Here is a 19,798-nt window from a genome sequence, read left to right on the forward strand (position 1 = left end):
TGATGTCTTCATTAATGGTGCTCAGTAAGTAGAGTCCAGGCCATCCATAAGCTTTCTGCTTTATTTCTTACTTATGGATTTCAGTGTATCATTTCTCCCATTTTTCTAAAACATCTCAAGTCTTTTCAGAATCTAATTTTATTTTCATAATCTGCTATCATCTCAATTTTATAGTATAAAACATCTGAGTTAAAAATGCTTTTAACCCTGCATTACAGGTTACATTCTTTTTCATTGCTTTCATCTCTCTTTTTGTCCTATTTCTTAAGTCATTTTTAGCATCCCTTCTTAGATGTTATGTGTTCTTCTGAGAGTCGCGTTGGCAGGAGGGGAGCAAGAAACTACGAACAGAGGTGGGGAGAGAACCTGCTAGACAAAGGGGATGCCTCCTCCCCCTCCCTCACCAGTCATTTCCCCTCTCACTCTCCTCAGGAGACCCTGTTCTTAGTGCCAGGTCACTAACTGACCTGTCCCAAGCTTTGAGAGGACAGCATGTCAATACTGTCACAACAGTCATGCTTGAACACTGCCTTCTTTGTACCAGGCACTCCTCTCAGGGCCCACCTGCATAACTTACTTAACCTTCACAAACACCATGAGGTAAGTGTTCTTCTTTATTTTTCTTTTTTTTTTTTCTTTCTGAGACAGTCTCACTTTCACCCTTAGTAGTGCCCTGGCATCACAGCTCACAGCAACCTCAAACTCTCGGGCTCAAGCAATTCTCCTTGTCTCAGCCTCCCAGGTAGCTGGGACTACAGGTGCCCGCCACAACACCCGGCTATTTTAAAGACAGTGTCTCACTCAAGCTCAGGCTGGTCACAAACCTGTGAGCTCAAGCAATCCACCTACCTCAGCCTCCCAGAGTGGTAGGATTATAGGCGTGAGCCACCATGCCCAGCCTATTTTTCATTTTTTTAGAGACAGGGTCCCGCTATGTTGCCATGGCTGGACTTGAACCCCTGCGCTCAAGCGATCCTCCTGCTTCAGCACCCTAAGGAGCTGGACTACAGGTGCCCACCACCACACAAGCTCAATAGCTCTTCTTATCCCTGGTATATCCGACACAGAAACAGAGGGGTGGCAAGGACAAGCAGCTACACACAGCTGTGGACTGACAGCCTCTGGTGGGCAGCGGCTCCTGGAACTGGGCTCTTAACACTCTACTAGGTCTTGTTGGTAAAGTATTTAGGACAGAGCACTAGGAGAGCTATCCATGTAACAAGCCTATGAGCCTCCATATTAAAAAATACACTTCAGGGGCAGTGCCTGTGGCTCAAAGGAATAGGGTGCTGGCCCCATATGCCAGAGGTGGCGGGTTCAAACCCAGCCCCAGCCAAAAAAAAAAAAAAAAATACACTTCAGGAAATTGTTTTCCCAGTATAAAGCAAGAAGCAACCACAAAAGTTCCACCCTGTGGCATGGACCTGGGATCTGGGGACCCACAGGAGGCTCACCAACTGCCATACTGCTCTCATAAGGCCACACCATGTTCCCTTTGAATTTGTGTCCCAGCACAATGACACAAACTGCCATGGCATGGACTCTCAGGGTCCTTAAGTCCCTATTGACCACTTTTAAACTGTTTTGTAAATCAGCTCATTGACCCAGCCAAGTCTTCTCTGTGGTGTTTTTTAAAAAATCTTCTCAACAATGTAAATTACATTAGGAACTAGAAGCTGTTTTTCTTTTCACTGTCAATGCTTTGACAAGAGGTAAAAAAGCAAAAGCCATTTTTCTAGCCCCTGAAATTGTGTCCTACCTACTCCCCATTTCTTTTCAGTTCCCCCATTTCTTTCAGTTTAACCATGCTGCATTTCCAATGCCCTGACTTGTACCCAGACCCTTACCACTGGGGACTCACTCAATCCCTAACTAAAGGGCAGTTGTCTCATTCTTTCCAAACAAAAACCTTTCTCTTTTACAGTGAAGTAGTATCAGTCATTTTAGTCAAGTTCTACTCCTTAATATAAGGAAATGCAGACAAGGTCCTAGAAAGGAATGAAGCCTTTCCTAAAGCAGTAGTCAATCTCTATCTGCCAAGTCTAGACATCTCAGACTCATGTCACACTCCTACCAACATCACCCTGATAAACTCTCCTTGGCCTCTTCTCCTGTCATCTGCCTGCATCAAGTCTCACTGTCCCCATGTCATCTGCCTTGAGGATGAGGGCCAGCTTCACAGACCTCTGCCAGGAGATCACCACCTGCTAATCTCCAGTTGTATGAACTACACTGCCCTGGGCTCCTCTGATAATTCCTGAAGAGAGTGAGACAGCATCTATCTCACTGTAACCAGGCATGTGCTCATGGGTGGTCCTTTCCCTCCTATGTCTCCTCTGCACTCTTACACCCTGTATATTCCCCAGATTCTAACTATCTGATTGTTGGTTTGGAAAGCAACAAAAATTCAGGGACTTTAAACTAGGTTGATGCCAGCATCCCTGCTTAAGTCTCATACACCAGATTGAACAGTATTCAAACATGTGAAGTGAATGGTCTGAAAAACAAATTCTTTGTAGCAGGCAACAATTTGGTTTAAAAACTATGCCTAACATGAACAAAGACTTTCTTCCTTTCTTGATGCCGTGGCAACAAGCCTTAGACTTAACAATACAAGTTAAGGCCAAGGTCTATAATATTTTGGAGACACAATCAAACAAGCTGGCTACTGGACCCTGAATGAGCTCTGAATCAGGTCTGAATTTCTTCGTGATTATGTTCCCATTTCTTGAAGACTCTTAAAACCCTCTAATAACTTAGCTCTTCAGTGTTCCCCGGGGTCCCCTCTCACCTAAGCCTGACTTCCTCCATCACTGGTCTCTGCTCATTCTAGATTTCTTCCTCTTCAAAGCATCCCATTTAAGACCTACCCTGCTCTGTGCCACTTATCCCTGTTTTTCAAGTCATCCAATGAACTAATCACTCAACTAATGTGTCAATATGAGGAGACAAGCCCTGCTGTCTAACTTCCCAGATAAAATGGTGGTTTTTTTTAAGTTGAAGAATAATTTACATGGCAATAAAATATACAGATCTGAAGAGTAGAACATTCAATGAGTCTAACAATTGTAAAATGTGGGTTTTAATAGTTACATTTTATGGTGGCACCCATAGCTCAGTGGGTGGGGCGCAGGCCACATACACAGAGGCTGTGGGGTTAAAACCTGGCCAGGGCCAGCTAAAACAACAATGACAACTACAACAAAAACTAAACAAACAAATAAATAAATAAACAAATAGCTGGGCTTTGTGGCAGGCACCTATAGTCCCAGCTAGTTGGGAGGCTGGGGCAAGAGAATCGCTTAAGCCTAAGAGTTGGAGGTTGCTGTGAGCTGGGATGCCATAGCACTCTACCAAGGGCGACAGTTTGAGCCTCTGTCTCAAAAAAAAAAAGGGAGTTACATTGTAGAGTGTGATTAATTCTATCAGTGGGATGGTAGAACCAGGGTGGCATATTTCATTAAACCAGAAAAGAAGGTGAGAACAGTGTCCCAGCACTGGTTCTGACTCGCCTATGTGCCACGTCACCTCTTGGCACTGCACTTCCTCAGCTGGAAAATAAAGACATTGGATTAAATGGCTTCTGAAATTCCTCGTTAGTATAGTGGTTAGTAAGCAAAAATTAAAAATAAATAATAAAAATAAATGGCTTCTGAAAGCCCTCTTGGTCTTATTCTCTGTCACAAAACAGAATACAAGGGTTTCTGCAGGAAAGTGGACAAGTAGGAAGGTGCTGTCCTCCCATTCTCCACAGGATGGGAGGGGTCCTACCACCTCAGCACACACTTTATTCCATGTGTGGGTCTTGGTTAGACCAGAATTCAGCAAAGCATGGCCCCCCCCACCGCATCCAAGTGGGATCCCCCTCACCATTTCTGCTTGGCCCTTGAACTAAGAATGGCTTTTTAAAATTCTTCAAATGATTGAAAAACTTCAAACAAAGAATAATATTTCATAACACATGAAAATAATATGTAATACAATTTCAACACCACCAAATATAGTTTTATGGGAAAACAACCATGTTCATATTCACTTGCATATTCCTTTCTATCACCTTTTACACTGCAATGGCTGCAAAGTCAAAAATATTTACTATCTGGCCCTTTATTGAAGAAATTTACTTACCCATGGTTTAGCCCATTTAGGTAAAGGACTTTGGGCAGATAGATCTTTATCTTTCTACATTTAAGTGCTAATGAAGACTTCAGACTTGGGCAGTATTCACATAAGTAAAACAACGTTTATGCAGGGAAATGTTTTCACTCAGTAGCAATGAAAAGAAAAGCAAAATAAAGTACAATAACAGAGGGCTCTTTTGGTTCCTACTAATAGAGCAAGAAGAAAAAATAATGCTAGCACTAAGATGAGGGCAAGCAGGAACACTGGTATAGCTAACGTCATTATGAACTGGCTCATCCTCTGTCAAACAATCTGGCGGAATTATCAGTCATAAAAATGTTCATACCCTTTGACGTAATAATCTGACTCCTGAAAATCTATCCTGAGGAAACAGTCAAAAGAATAAAAATCACTGTGTTGAGATGTCTGAATCAGTGTTTTTCAAATAAAATGTCAGAAACAATCTGAAATGTTTATCAGCAACAAATGAATCTCTAGATAATGGTTCTTTAACTCAAATACTATATATGCTCAATAACAGACAAGAAGACCAGATATAAGAAAAGACTATATGGAAACTAAGCATGATAAAGTCAGGAAAAGACCACAGATATACATTAATTCTGAGGTAAAGGGGTTTATATATATAATAGAGAGAGAGAGAGAGAGTTTAGAAAAGTATCTTATTTCTAAGAACTCTTGAACCGATTTTGACAATTCCATACAATTGCCATTAGCCCTTTAATAACAAAAAGTCTTTGCAAAGATGGCACACACATTCAGAACACAGGACAGAAACACGCCTCTGAGAACACATTTCTTTTATTCAGCGCAAATGATCATTACCAGTACTTTTGCCCAAATCAATTTGTACCTATAATCTCCACTTCAGAAAAAGTGAATTCATAGTTTTCATAACCCTTAAGAACCTAAGAGGTAAACTAAGAAAAAAAGCAGAATTATTCTTTTTTTTTTTTTTTTAAGAGACATTGAGTCTCACTTTGTTGCCCTAGGTAGAGTTCCGTCACATCACAGCTCATAGCAACCTCCCGCTCTTGTGCTTAGGTGATTCTCTTGCCTCTCAGCCTCCCAAGTAGCTGGGACTACAGGCGCCTGCCGTAACGCCCAGATATTTTTTGTTGCAGTTTGGCCTTGGCCGGGTTTGAACCCACCACCCTAGGTATATGGGGCCGGCACCCTACTCACTGAACAACAAGCACCGCCCAAAAGCAGAATTATTCTTGAATAAAAAATGTAGAATGGGCTTGGCACCTACAGCTCAGTGAGTAGGGAGCCAGCCACATACACTGAAGCCAGCGGGATCGAGCCTGGCCCGGACCTGCTAAACAACAATGACAACTGCAACCAAAAAATTAGCTGGACGTTGTGGCAGGCACCTATAGTCCCAGCCACTTGGGGGGCTGAGGCAAGAGAATCGCTTAAGCACAAGAGTTTGAGGTTGCTGTGAGCTGTAACATCACAGCACTCTACCCAGGGCAACATAGTGAGACTCTGTCTCAAAAAGAAGAATAAAAATAAAAAGTAGAATGACTCTAGTAACCTGCCATTCTGTCTATCAAAATCTTTAGGTTTTGGTTCTATTTTAACCCATTCCCTTACTAGACAACTCTTTACCGTTTTCCAGGCAATTCAGAGCACTGTAAGCATCAGCCTTAAATCAAATTTAAATGAGTAACATTAGTGCTTTGTATCAAAAAATATTAATTGCTTTCACAGACAATGTAAGTAAGTAAATGTATTTTCTTCATGCCATTGTGCAAAAATGTGCTGACTAGGGAAAAAGCCTACAAAATAAATGTGCCAACAGGGGTTGGGGTGGAGAGGGCAGAAATCCTACAAAAGGAATGTGTCAGCTTGTAAAAATAAGTATGTTACCTAGGGAAAAAAAGATCTGTAAAACACTACGGTGCTATTTGGTTTTATATTTTTATGACACTCAATAGAGCCATGTACAGTGGTCATATTCTTATCTCTGCACAACATTTTTTGGACAACTGTAGAAGACAGTGTCATATAGGGAAGAGGGCACTGTTTTGTACATCACATGCTTCTTTTGAGCTAACAAAATCCAACAACTTGTTGCCTAGAAACAACCTAAACATCCACAGGCTAATGAATGGATAAACAAAATGTGACATACTCCTACAATGGAATATTATTCAGCTGTTAAAAGGAATAAAGTACTGGTATGTACCACAATGTGAATGAATCTTGAAAATACTATGCTAAATAAAAGAAGCCTAACACAAACGACCACAGATCATATTGTTTCATTTAGATGAGTGGTTGCATAAGGCTGGAGATGGGGCTGGTGGTAGCTCAATGGTATGGGATTTCCATATGAAATGATAAAAATGTTCTAAAAGTGACTATGGGCTATGCACAGTAGCCCACACCTATAATCCCAGTGCTTTGGGAGGCCACAGTAGGAGGATCACTTGAAACCAGGAGCTCAAGGTTACAGTGAGCTCTGATTGTGCCACAGCCATCCAGCCAGGGCAACTGAGCAAGACCCTGTCTCCAAAAAAAGAAAAATAAATTTAAATTTAAAATAAAATAGGGCGGCACCTGTGGCTCAGTGAGTAGGGTGCCAACCCCATATACCAAGGGTGGTGGGTTCAAACCCAACCCCAGCCAAACTGCAACAAAAAATAGTTGGGCGTTGTGGCGGGCACCTGTGGTCCCAGCTACTGGGGAGGCTGAGGCAAGAGAATCGCCTAAGCCCAGAAGCTAGAGGTTGCTGTGAGCTGTGATGGCACAGCACTCTACCAAGGGCAATAAAGTGGGACTCTGTCTCTACAAAAAATTTAAAATAAAATAAAATTGACTGTGGTGATGGTCACGTAACATTACTAATACCATAAAACCAGTAAACTGTATACTGCTAACAAAGAATTAATCAATCATATGGAATGTGAATTATATCTTCAATAAAGTTGTAACATTTATAAAGTTCGTAAAATTTTTTCAAAACCAGGTTTGGTGTTGTATTTAAGATTCATAAAAAGCATCAACATTATTTTTATGTCCATGTCAAAAAAATCTTTTAAGTCCTAGTTCTATCTAGCTTTTCAATATTTTGAGCACAATGCTTTTTCTAAAAAGCTCAGTGTGATTATCACTAAATCTTTTATATCTATCTACACAAAATTACATAGATTTAATTTTAGAACATTAATTTTTTCACAAACTTTTTTTGAACAAAGTACGGGGAAACATCTGAAACCCAAAGAATCACTAAGATCCATGAAGAGAGGAAAAAAAATTCTTATATAGTATTTATAAAGAAAAACGTTAGTCACTTAGAGAACAATGGCTTCTTATCCAGAGAAAAGGCGATAAATGTATTCACTTTGAAATTTTCCCCTTTTAAATTTTATTCTTTCAAAGAAACTTTATATACCTCAGAAGCTTTATATCCACCTTTAAAGGAGAAATTCCGATTATTTCTGGGCTAACTCTTCTTAGAGTTAAAAAGGCATTTTTTTAAGGAATTACCTGGACACCCAAGATGCCTGGACCTTCCTCTGCCTGGGCCCCTTATCACACTTGTCCTATTAATTTAGAGGCCCTAGGAGGCCAGGGCTGGCTGCATCTGCAGAATCTAGCACAGTGCAAATGACACAGGATAAGCAGTCTAGATATATTTATTAAATTGAATTAAGGGCTATGGAGTTTTTTTTTAATTGTTATTCTCATATAATATGCTAAGCTATGAAAAAAGCACCACAAAAGTTAGAAATAATGTTATAGGAGGAAGGTAGATCAGCAAATATCAGAAGGCAAGTCACACCATCCTTTCCTTTCTCCATGCTGGGATTATTGTCACACACCACTGTCTTCCTCCTCAGAAGTTCATTCGTGAGTGAGACCAATCAGACATTAAACCAGTGGTTCTCAACCTTCCTAATGCCGAGACCCTTTAATACAGTTCCTCATGTTGTGTGACCCCCAACCATAAAATTATTTTCGTTGCTAATGAAATGGGGAACCATTTTCCATGTGAATCAGGGCGCTACACCCAGGAGCATTGGTAACTCACAAAACAGCCTGCAGAAGAGTGTCCTGGAACAGGGTATCATGCAGATCAAATGGGAAGGGTCTTTTATTTGTTTTCTTCCACGGCCCGCCCATGGAAAAACTTTTCCAGGATGAGGAATGCCCACAGCAGAGGGTCAGCCAGGGCAGGGGAGAGGGGGCAGATGGAGAGTCAGAGGTATTCAGGCTGCTAAATGGGGCACAGGTGAGCCTCCACAGAGAGGCCTGAGGTCCTGCATAGTCACAGGAACAATACCGACATCTGATAAAGAAAACAATCTGGGGAAACTTACTTAATAATGAATTTTCAGTTCTGAAAACAGTTCTTCTCATTCCCAGCCTCATTGTTCCTCCCAAATTGCCAGGGCTGAATTCAGGCATATCAATCACCTTAGAAAACAAAACAAGGTCTGGTTTAGCCATTTTGTAAAAATGCAATTTCCCAAATTTCAGTCTTTATTTAGGGATTGATCACTAGGTAAGCATGTTTCCTAAACTGTAACATCTCATCGGACCTTCCAATGTTCTTGTTTAAACACATCTGTAACGTGCACACTCCTCATGCTGGGCTGCCTTTCCATCTCTGCTTCTCATCTTTCATTCAAACCACTTGTAAAACTTTTATCAGGAGCATTTTTATGACCATCCTGCTGCCTTACTCAAACTCTTAGTTCCAGGCAATGTTCCGTATTGCAAGTTCTGGGGCTCTAGGGCCTCCCACATAGGTGTTCATGTCTTTCCCCTTATAACCTTCTTTCAATTGCCCAAGGCATTCCCTAAAGATTTTCCATAAACAGGGCAGAGCCTGTGGCTCAGTCGGTAAGGCGCCGGCCCCATATACCGAGGGTGGCAGGTTCAAACCCGACCCTGGCTGAACTGCAACCAAAAAAAAAAAAAAAAAAAAAAGATTTTCCATAAACAAATTTGTCAGTCCTTGTGAAAAAGGTATACCAAAAGAACCTATTTATAGAAAACTGCTGGAAGAATTCCTTTAAAAAAAAAAAAAAGGAAGAAAAAGGGACAGGTGCAGTTGCTCATGCCTATAATCCTAGCACTCTGGGAGGCCAAGATAAGAGGATCGCTTGAGCTCAGGAGTTCCAGACCAGCCTGAGCAAGAGCAAGACCCCATCTGTACTAAAAATAGAAAAATTAGACAGGATTGTGGCAGGCACCTGTAGACCCAGATACTGGAAAAGCTGAGGCAGGAGGATCACTTGAACCCAGGGGTTTGAGGTTGCTGGGAGCAAGGGCTGCCACCACTGCAAGCTAGCCTGGGCAACAGAGGGAGGGAAGGAAGAAGGGAGAAGAGAGGGAGAGACAAAGAGAAGGGAGGAAAGGAAATGTAACATCATCCATCCTAGCACATTCTGTAGTACACAGGGCACCCCTGATCTCTCCCTCACGGGAGCTGTGTCACGTCCTGTTGATTTACCCCTTCCAAATTTACCTCCCCCAGACTTGTATCCATCCCCTTCCCTCCAGCCCCTCCCCAGGTGACAGCAATGGCTTACTGACTGGCTACCCAACATTCTGGACGTTCAAACGTGCCCTGTACACACTGCTGGCAGAGTGAGCTATTCAAATGGCAAATCTTACCGTGGCTTTTTTCCTGCTTGAAACCCTTGCCCAGGTGGTCTCAGCCCAGTCTAACTGACCCTACAGCCTCCTCTGTTCTGAGCACTGTTTCTTCCAGGTCCTCAAAGCCATCTTCTTTCCTCCACACATGCTGTGCCCTCTTCCTAGAACAGCTCCTCCTGCTCCCTATCCTCTTTTCCTAAATGAAACCATCCCTGATCCTGAGACTCTACTCAACTACCCAACATCAGTGTCTCTAGAGCAGGTATTTATAGGAGCCATAGCCTACCCAGGGTCCTCTGCCTCTGCCCTCACAGAACCTGACTCTTCCCTATTGCTCCCCAGTGGGTGCTTTGCATGTGAGACTGTCAACCTCCGAGAGCTGGGGCAGCTTTATCTTTGATCACGCCAGAAAAAATCAGCAACAGGTGATTTTTATGAAAAGCCTGTTTTTATTAGTACCAAAATTCATCTGTGTTTTTTTTTTATCTGAGTTCTGTTTGCTCTGATCTCATGGTTTGTTTCATCTTTTTTTTTTTTTAAGTTATTAGAAAAGACTACAGTTGGGTGAGTCAATTTGTTCTTGTTTTTTTCTAAGAGACAGTCTCACTACATTGCCCAGGCTGGTCTCAAACTTTAGGCCTCAAGCAATCCTCCCACTTCAGCCACCCAAAGCACTGGGATTACACTGCGGAGCTACCACACCGGGCCAGAGTCAACCTATTGTAATGATTACACTTCTGCTCAAGCTTCTCCCTCATAAAAACTTTCTTGTATTGTTTTATTCCACACCCAAACTGCCACATAGTGCTATATACGACTCTGTGACAACTTGAGTTTCCTGAGGTAAAAGTTTTCCAAGAAAATATCTGATCTTATCAGTGCCCCAGAAGAACTTTTAGAGCCATGTGAACCCAGTGTCCCAAGCTCTCTTCAAGAGTCACCTCAGGGAAAGGGTGGAGAAAGAACTCGATTACCTCCCTTGTTGGATGGCGTCTCGATTCTAAATACTCTTAGCCTTGGCATCTCTTCCCTATCTTTTGTGATTGGCTAATTGTCGCTAGGGTTAAGTATTACTGGATTGAAGTGAGAAAGAGCATTAGTTTCCAGTTGACAAAGCAGACTTGCCTTCTCCATGTATTTTCTAGGAAAGGGAAGATAAGCTTACAGTACCAGTCACATATTTATAAGAAGTCCTAAGTATATTCAAAGCTTCAACTTCCACTCAAGTTTTCGACAACCTGAACCACCTAGGCAGACAACAGCGATGCCCTCTCTGGGTTTCTTTTTAGACCTTTATTGTGACTCTTCAGGCCACTCTTCCTTACGGCGTTGGGTACAACGACCCAGAAAAACTCTTTAAATATAGTCTGTTCAGTTACTGGAAAGTTTGGTATTCGAGAAATGCTCTAGTATGAACCATTGAGACTACAGTAAAATTACCCAACAAAGAACAAGAAGCCTGCCTTACTGCTTACTTGGGATGAAAGTGACAAACCCCTCAGATGAAAAAGTATTTCCAAAATTAAAGTGTAGAGGTGGATAGGGAGAGAAGGAAAATGCAGTGGGCACAAGGGCTGCCAAAGAGCATTAAATACTCCTCCAATAAAGGGGAGGGAGTCGGAAAAGCCTTGAAACAGCAATATGAGAATATGATTTAGAAACGTGGTGGCCAGGTGCAGTGGCTCACACTTGTAATCCCAGCACTCTGGGAGGCTGAGGCAGAAGATCCCTTGAGCTCAGGAGTTCCGGACAAGCCTGAGCAAGAGTGAGATCCCATGTCTACTAAAAATAGAAAAAGTAGCTGAGCATTATGGCAGGCAAGTGCAATCCCAGCTACTTGGGAGGCTGAGGCAGATCACTTGAACCTAGGAGTCTGAGGTTGCTGTGAGCTAGGCTGATGCCATGGCACTCTAGCCTGGGCAACAGAGAGGAAGGGAAGGGAAGGGAAGGGAAGGGAAAGGAAGGGAGAAGGGAAGGGGAAAGGGAAGGGAAGGGAAGGAAAGAAGGAAGGAAGGAAAGAAGGAAAGTCGGTCGGTTCAGGGTGGTAGAGAGGGATAAGGATTACTGGCTTTTTCATTATAGCCTTTTCAGAACTGTTGGCTTTTTGAACTCTGTGCATAGTATGACAGTGATGAAAACACAAGTTTAAGGCACCCAGAGAGAAATGTAGTATTTAGGTCTTATACTAGGGTATTAGTTCACATTATCCCTGCTGTTTTCAGAAGTAGTAAATATGACCAGCTCCTATAATGACAGCACAGAAAGAAATCAAAAAGTCTAACAGCCCTGGTGATCCTCTGATTAAAGCGTACTAGCACAGGAACCAATAGAGAAGGCAAAAAAAAATATCAGAGAAGAAGTGGGGAGCAGATGGAAATGGAACTCAAGCTCCAAATATTACCCTGAATGTTAGTGAGAAAGGAGAAAAGCAGACCGTGAATTGGCAGGAAAGCTGTCAAAGGAGGGAAGGAATGAATGGAAGGGCTCTCTCAGGGTCTAGCAAAGGGAGCCTCATCTGAGAATGCCCATCTCTCACTCAGGTGAAGAACAACACAGTCCACAAAGGCTGGTGAAATTCAAAAACTCAGGAAGGGAAAGGTCGGGACAAAGCAGAGAACACAGTGCCTCTCTGCCAAGGCCTGGCACACCAGCAGCCTTGCAGATTCTACAAGCTCTAAAGATAATGGTTGGCTGCCTCTTGGGTTATAAGCAACCTGACACAGCAGCAAAAATTAGCAAACATGTCTTTGTTCCGTATATTCCTTCCATAAAAAGCCTTAGAGAAATCAGTTTCAAAACATACTTTATCACTACCCGGGTGGTTAAAGAAAAAAATATGCGGGCGGCGCCTGTGGCTCAGTGAGTAGGGCGCCAGCCCCATATGCCGAAGGTGGCGGGTTCAAACCCAGCCCCGGCCAAACTGCAACAAAAAAATAGCCAGACGTTGTGGTGGGCGCCTGTAGTCCCAGCTGCTCAGGAGGCTGAGGCAAGAGAATCGCGTAAGCCCAAGAGTTAGAGGTTGCTGTGAGCCATGTGATGCCACGGCACTCTACCCGAGGGCGGTACAGTGAGACTCTGTCTCTACAAAAAAAAAAAAAAGAAAAAGAAAAAAATATGCTTTAGATTTACCCCAACATTTCCAAAAGCCCCTCAGTTTTGCATCTAAGAGGAAAAGGAGTCCTCCATTGCAAGAGAATTGTCTTGGGCCCCTCTAATTTAGCCTATCTACTGGCTGTCATCTGATCCCTAGATGTACATTCTTGGAACTAAGCCATATAGCTTAGTATAAGCTATATAAAAAAGAATCAATAAGTGATAAAGCTTTAGGAGATGTAAAAGCAGCACATAAGGATAAATATGGCACTAATTAACCTTTACCTAAGTTTTCTGCAGCCCATGATAAAAGTATAATGATTTCAAGACTCTACTATGTCCCAAGTGCCTTAAACAACAAAGTCTAGGTTAGTTAGGTTCACTTATCAAGGAGGAAATTTCTAGATGGTAGTGTATATGGGGCCTACCTGAGCCCTGGTAAGGCTGGCTTCCACCATGGTCCTTGCCTTTGCACATGTCACCTGGGGACAGTGAGAAAGCCCACCTCATCCCCTAGCTAACCATTGCCAGTCGGCAACACACACAGCGATTCTCTCAAACTTCCTAGTGTGCTCCTCAAGTGCCCCAACCTGTTCATTACCTACTGCACACTGGGCTTTTCTGTTCATTTTTTTTCAAGCCTGACTCTTGGTTTTGATTCTTTGAGATTCTTCATGCTCCAGTTGTGCATAAAGTGTGAAGCCATCGTCTATCAGTGTTACGTTCCCCGTTCCTCCAACAGCCTATGTCATTGTAGATAAAGCCTAAACTCTTTTTTTTTTTTTTTTTTGCAGTTTTTGGCCGGGGCTGGGTTTGAACCCACCACTTCTGGCATATGGGGCTGGCGCCCTACCCCTTTGAGCCACAGGCACCGCCTCATGCCTAAACTCTTCTAAGCGGCTCTCAGGTCTCACCTCATGCAGGGGACCAGCAGAGCTGGGATCCTTATGTATCCTAACCTATGGTTTCTACCTCTACTACACAGAACCACTGCCAATGGCTTCTTTACCCCCTCCCCACCACCTGCAACACTCAGACCATCTCTTCTCTACTTTCCCCAGGATACCTTCTCCCTCTATTCCTTGTGAGTTCACGCCCTAGGACCCATCCAGTTCCTCTTTTTGCCCCATAATTAATACCATTGTTATGCTCACCCTGCCAAATAAATAACCTCTATACATTGTCAATTCATTTTCACTTAGTCCTGACAAGAGGCTAAATAATGTGGAACCTATGAATCTGTGACCTTACATAGCAAAAGGAACTTTGCAGATGTGATTAAATTAAGCCTCTTGAGCCTGTAGTCCCAGCTACTTAGGAGGCTGACACAAGAGAATCGATTAAGCCCAAGACTCTGAGGTTGCTGTAAGCTGACACCATGGCACTCTATCCAGGACAACAGCTTGAGACTATCTCAAAAAAAAAAAAAAAAAAAAAGCCTCTTGAGATGTAAAGATTATTCTGGGTTACTGGAGTGGGCCCAACGTAATCATAAAGGCCCTTAAAACAGGGAGGGAGGAGGGTCAGAGTCAGAGACAAAACAGAAATTAGAGACTGGAAGATGCTGCCCAGCTGGCTCAGAAGATGGAGGAGGCAAGCGGTCTCTGGAAGCTGAAGTAAACAAGAAAACGGCTTCTCCCCACTACCTATAGAAGGAACACTGCCTGCCAAACCATCTTATACTAATGACCTCCAGAATAAATTTGCATTGTTCTAATCCACAATATTTGCAGTAGTTTGTTACAACAGGAATAGGAATCTAATACAGTCCATGAGTGCTTCAGTCCCCAACCCCTGGGCCACAGACTGGTTAGGAACCTGTTAGGAACCAGGCCACATAGCAGGAGGTGAGTGGCAGGCAAGTGTGCAAAGCTTCATCTGTATTTACAGCGCTCCCCATTGCTCACATCACCTCCTGTCACATTAGTGACGCGATCAGATTCTCACAGGAGCGTGAACCCTATTTACTGTAAACTGCACACGTGAGGGGTGTAGGTTGACTGCTCCTCAAGAATCTAATGCCATGGCTCGGTGCTTGTGGCTCAAGTGGCTAAAGTGCCAATCACATACACCTGAGCTGGTGGGTTCGCATCCAGCCTGGGCCTGCCAAACAAAAATGACAGCTGCAACCAGAAAATAGCTGGGCATTGTGGCAGGCGCCTATAGTCCCAGCTACTTGGGAGGCGGAGGCAGGAGAAACTCTTGAGCCTAGGAGTTAGAGGTTGCTGTGAGCTGTGATGCCAGAGTACTCTACCCAGGGCAAAAGCCTGAGGCTCTGTCCCCAAAAAAAAAAAAAAAGAATCTAATGCCTACCCCCTGAACCACCATCTGTGGAAAAATCTTTGATGAAACATGTCCCTGGTGCCAAAACAGCTTTAACCCCTCTATTATTTCTCCAGTGCATCTCCTCTGAGAAACTACAGTGTAGACTCATCAAGTATAAGGATTAGATTTTCTTTCTCTCTATATCTCCAACAGAATTAGCATGTCAAGTTCATATCAAGTGCTCAGTAATGAAATCTCCCAGTTTTGTTTTGTTTTGTTTTTGTTTGTTTGTTTGTTTGTTTTGCAGTTTTTGGCTGGGGCCAGGTTTGAACCCACCACCTACAGTATATGGGGCCGGCCTCTCTCAGTGTTTTTAAGTTCATCAAAAACTAACTAGCAGAGGAAACTAAAGGACAGGTCACTGGGCTGGAAAATAGCAAGAGTGTCTGAGACACCCATTGAGTGTCCCAAGCTGCCAGTGGGTCACTTCAGCAGACAGGAAAGGAAGAGTAGTGCCCTGCTCAGAGGCCGAGCACATGCTATGCCCAGGCTTGCCTCTAACCTGAAACAACATGTTTATTTCCTGTTACTAGCTTCCAATGAGCCAACTGGCACACAGAGCAGCGTGAGGATGGATTCTGCAACAAGGAAAGCATTTCACACTCCTGTAAGTATATACATATTTTTTTTTATGGTCTTTTAAATGTGTTTTCCCCACCACCACTAAAAAGCTGTTATGGTTCGAATGTGTCTCCCATATTGGAAGTTTAATCCCCAGTGCAAGTGTTGAGAGGTAGGACCTTTAAAAGGTGATGAGGTCTTGAGGATTCTGCCCTAATGAACAGAATAATGCTGTTATTGTTGGAATGGGGTCTTTTAAAGATGTATTCAGTGCCTTTCCCTTGCTCCTGCCCATGTGATGCCCTCTGCCATGTGAAGCATAAGAAGGTCCTCACCAGATGCTAGCACCTTGATCATGGACTTTCTAGGCTCCAGGAATATGAGGAAATAAATTTCTTTTCTTGATAAATTACCCAGTCTCAGTATTCTTTTATATAGCACAAAACAAACTAAGACAAAGGTCTATATCACCTGCATCAAAAAACGAACATTCTAATACCTGCAGACGTAAATATAACACTTCATCTAAGTCCTACCCATGGCCTAACACTAACATAGAACTGGTCTCTACATCTCTACTTAGACGTTGTGGAGGGCGCCTATACTCCCAACTACTCAGGAGGCTGGAACAAGAGGATCACTTAAGCCCAAGAGTTTGAGGTTGCTGTGATCTATGACACCACAGCACTCTACCCAGGAAGACAGAGTAAGACTCTGTCTCAAAAAAAAAAAAAAAAAATGATCTTCAGAGGAACCTGCGAGGGAGCATGTGGCATGGTAGTTAAACTTGAATCCCAGCTCTACTACAAACCAGCAACATGACCTTGAGCAGAGCCTTGGACACCTCTGCACAGTGGGAGTAACAAAAACATCCATCCACTTCATAGAGTTGCTATGAGGATTTCCTTAGGTCATAGGATTCAAGAACCTAGCATCCTGCCCACAAGAAAAATTAGGCCCTCAATAAGCTATGATCAGGAGGTTTCAGGGAATTCAACCACTAAAAGCAAATACAGACAAGCCCAAGATATGGCAAGACTCACAGCCCAGGCAAAGGCTGGAAGTGAACTTTGTCTGAGGGTCCAGGGAAGGCAAGCAGCAGGTAAGGGGACAGCCTTAGAGACAGCCACATTTTAGTACTCAGGATCTCTTTTAAACTTCAGGATCAAAGATAATAAAAACTCAAGGATTCACCCCTATTTTGTTTTTACAGGGAAGGGGTACTAACACAGTCACCTCTTCCAGAGGGTGCTTTTCCAAGACACTGTGCTATCAACCTTAGGCAGAATATCCCACTCATGGAAGCCTGTTGTGCCCAAAGCTTTTAAAATGAGTCAGTCTTTGCTTTCCTCGGAAAATATAAAGTCTGTCCAAAGATCAGGCAAGTGAATAGTGAGTTGATGAATAACCTTTGCCTCTCCATTTTTCTATTCCCAACCTTGTACCTGTCATTTTTTCCCTTCTCTGGTTTCAAAATGCACTCTGTGAACACACCCCATATTTATCACTTGTCTCCATACATTTTTAGTTAATGTTTCACGAGAATATCTACTGGTGGATTTTTTGTTTCCGACTGCAGGTTTACCCTCATGCTTCTGAGTCTATGAGTAAAGAGAAAAATAAGAGATAAGAGATGTGACTGGCAGAGGTGAATAAGCAAAAACTTGAGAAGTCCCACAGGGTGTTTTTCAAGTTCTGCTGACATTTGCAACAAGCAATGACACACAGCACTGGGCCTGTTCTAATCAGAAGTCCCTTGAAACGAGATCTGTAGCCTATAAGATTATTAGCCAATATGGCTCCAAAAGCTGATCTCAGATATGATTGTTTTTTTTTTGTAGAGACAGAGTCTCACTTTATGGCCCTCGGTAGAGTGCCGTGGCCTCACACAGCTCACAGCAACCTCCAACTCTCTGGGCTTAAGCGATTCTCTTGCCTCAGCCTCCCGAGTAGCTGGGACTACAGGCGCCCGCCACAACGCCCAGCTATTTTTTGGTTTGCAGTTTGGCCGGGGCTGGGTTTGAACCCGCCACCCTCGGCATATGGGGCCGGCGCCCTACCGACTGAGCCACAGGCGCCGCCCAAGACATGATTGTTTTATATATATATGTCATATACACCATGTATTTCATGTGTTATATATATTTGTTATAAGGAACATGTTATCTGTCATAGAATATATAGTTAAGATTATAATGTATAGTTAATAAGATTATATAGTTATTAAAATCATTTCTTCAATACAGATGCAAGAAATATAGTAACCATCTCAGTGATATTAGTTCACAAGTGACAAATCTGAGAGAATAAATCATTTAAGATGCTATTTCGACAATTAAAGAGATTTGAATTATGGCCTGTGATAATGGCATTGTGGTTATCTAGGAGAGTATCCTTGTCCTTAGGAGACAGATGTTGAAGAGTTTAGGAGGGAAACACCTGGATGTCCAAAACTGATTCTCAAATGGTTCAGTGGTAGGGAAAAGATTTGTCCAGAGAAAGTGATAGCAAATGTTGAAATTTAACAATTAGTGAATCTAGTCAAAAGGTAGATTGGTATTCACTGTATTATTCCTGCCAGTTTTCTATACATTTGAAATTTTTCTTAAAAGATGTTGAACAGGCAGCACCTATAGCTCAGTGGTTAGGGTGCCAGCCACATACACTGAAGTTGGCAGGTTTGAACCCGGCCCAGGACAACTAAAATACAACAATGACAACTGCAACGAAAAAAAAATAGCTGGTCAATGTAAGCATTTCACATTGTATATTGAAGCAGTACCCTGAACCCCATGAATGCATCAATGTACAAAGTTATCATTTAATAAAAAATAATTTAAAAAAAATAGTCATGCATTGTGGCGGGCACCTGTAGTCCCAGCTACTTGTGAGGCTGAGGAAAGAGAATGGCTTAAGCCCAAAAGTTTGAGGTCATTGTGAGCTGTGATGCCACAGCACTCTAATCAGGGTGAAAGCTTGAGACTCTGTCTTAAAAATTTTTTTTTTTTTTAAATTAAAGAAGATGTTGAACAAAAAGAGTGCTTATGATTATGCACAAAAGCTTACTTCTACCCAGGAAAACAGAACCCATGTGTAAAAACACCGAAAATTTTCTAAAATCTTGATTAAAATGCATTGCCAAAATCAGAATATTTTTAGGTAAAATCTTACAACTAAAAATAAAATGCTTATCTGTCTCCAACCAGTGAGTTGATACATAGTCTATATTGGTGCATACCAAACATGAGAATGTATATGTGTGTCAATAAGACAACGAAGACACATGCAATAATAAATGCTTAGTATTGACAGGAAGCTTTTAGGGAATTCTATAATATTTGACGCTTCTTCTCCAATGTTAATAAGGCTCTAAAATTATAGAGCTGAAAAGCATCAGGAATAAATACAGTCCAATAGTTCAATCCTCAGTTTGTAGTGATATAAGGAGGGTCAGAGAAAACTCTACAAGGGTGGAAATGTACAAGTGTTTAAAAGCTGTTAAGTGCTTTTAAAATCGATCTGGAACCCCTTCCTGTGAGTTATAATCAGCATTAGATCAATGTCCCCTGGATATGTCCTGCTTATTTCATGGAACTCTCTCCAGTACAAATCAATTTAATCTCCAATTTTACATCACGGCAATTCCAAAAACTTTGAAGTATTTCTAATTGAATAAGAGTAAGTCAAGTGTTTTCACAAGTTTTTAGAATCATTCACAAAATATATTGGTAAGGAAAAGGATAATGAGAAATAAAAAGCAGACATGAGAATAACAAATTATGAAAAAGTTGAAAAATAGCCATGATATTCGGTTGTCATGTTTTGCCAAATAAAACCAAAAAGTATTGTATACCTTCTTCCCAATTCTTCAACCTGCTTCTAAAGTAATACTTTGATTCATTTGTTAATGTATTCAAATATTTAAGCACCCAACATGTACAAGACGTAAAACGGACTTCAATAGCCATACTGTAATTTTTTTAAACTATGCAATATTGTCCTTTGTATTTTATTCTGGATATGAAAAAAGTAATTTTTTCAAGCCTAAATATGCAACTAA

General features: G+C 42.1%; 1 protein-coding gene across 3 annotated transcripts in view; it reads right to left on the minus strand.

The window, feature by feature from the left end:
• Nucleotides 1–19,798, minus strand: part of CTPS2 (CTP synthase 2) — a 140,524-nt gene that overhangs the window by 41,316 nt on the left and 79,410 nt on the right. For all 3 annotated transcript variants that reach the window (XM_053579859.1, XM_053579862.1, XM_053579860.1), the window contains exon 14: nt 8,475–8,571. In XM_053579859.1, coding sequence (XP_053435834.1) covers nt 8,475–8,571 — 97 coding nt within the window. The remainder of the gene's footprint in view (nt 1–8,474; nt 8,572–19,798) is intronic.

Source organism: Nycticebus coucang, chromosome X (genome assembly GCF_027406575.1).
Source record: "Nycticebus coucang isolate mNycCou1 chromosome X, mNycCou1.pri, whole genome shotgun sequence".
NCBI classification, from domain to species: Eukaryota; Metazoa; Chordata; class Mammalia; order Primates; family Lorisidae; genus Nycticebus; species Nycticebus coucang.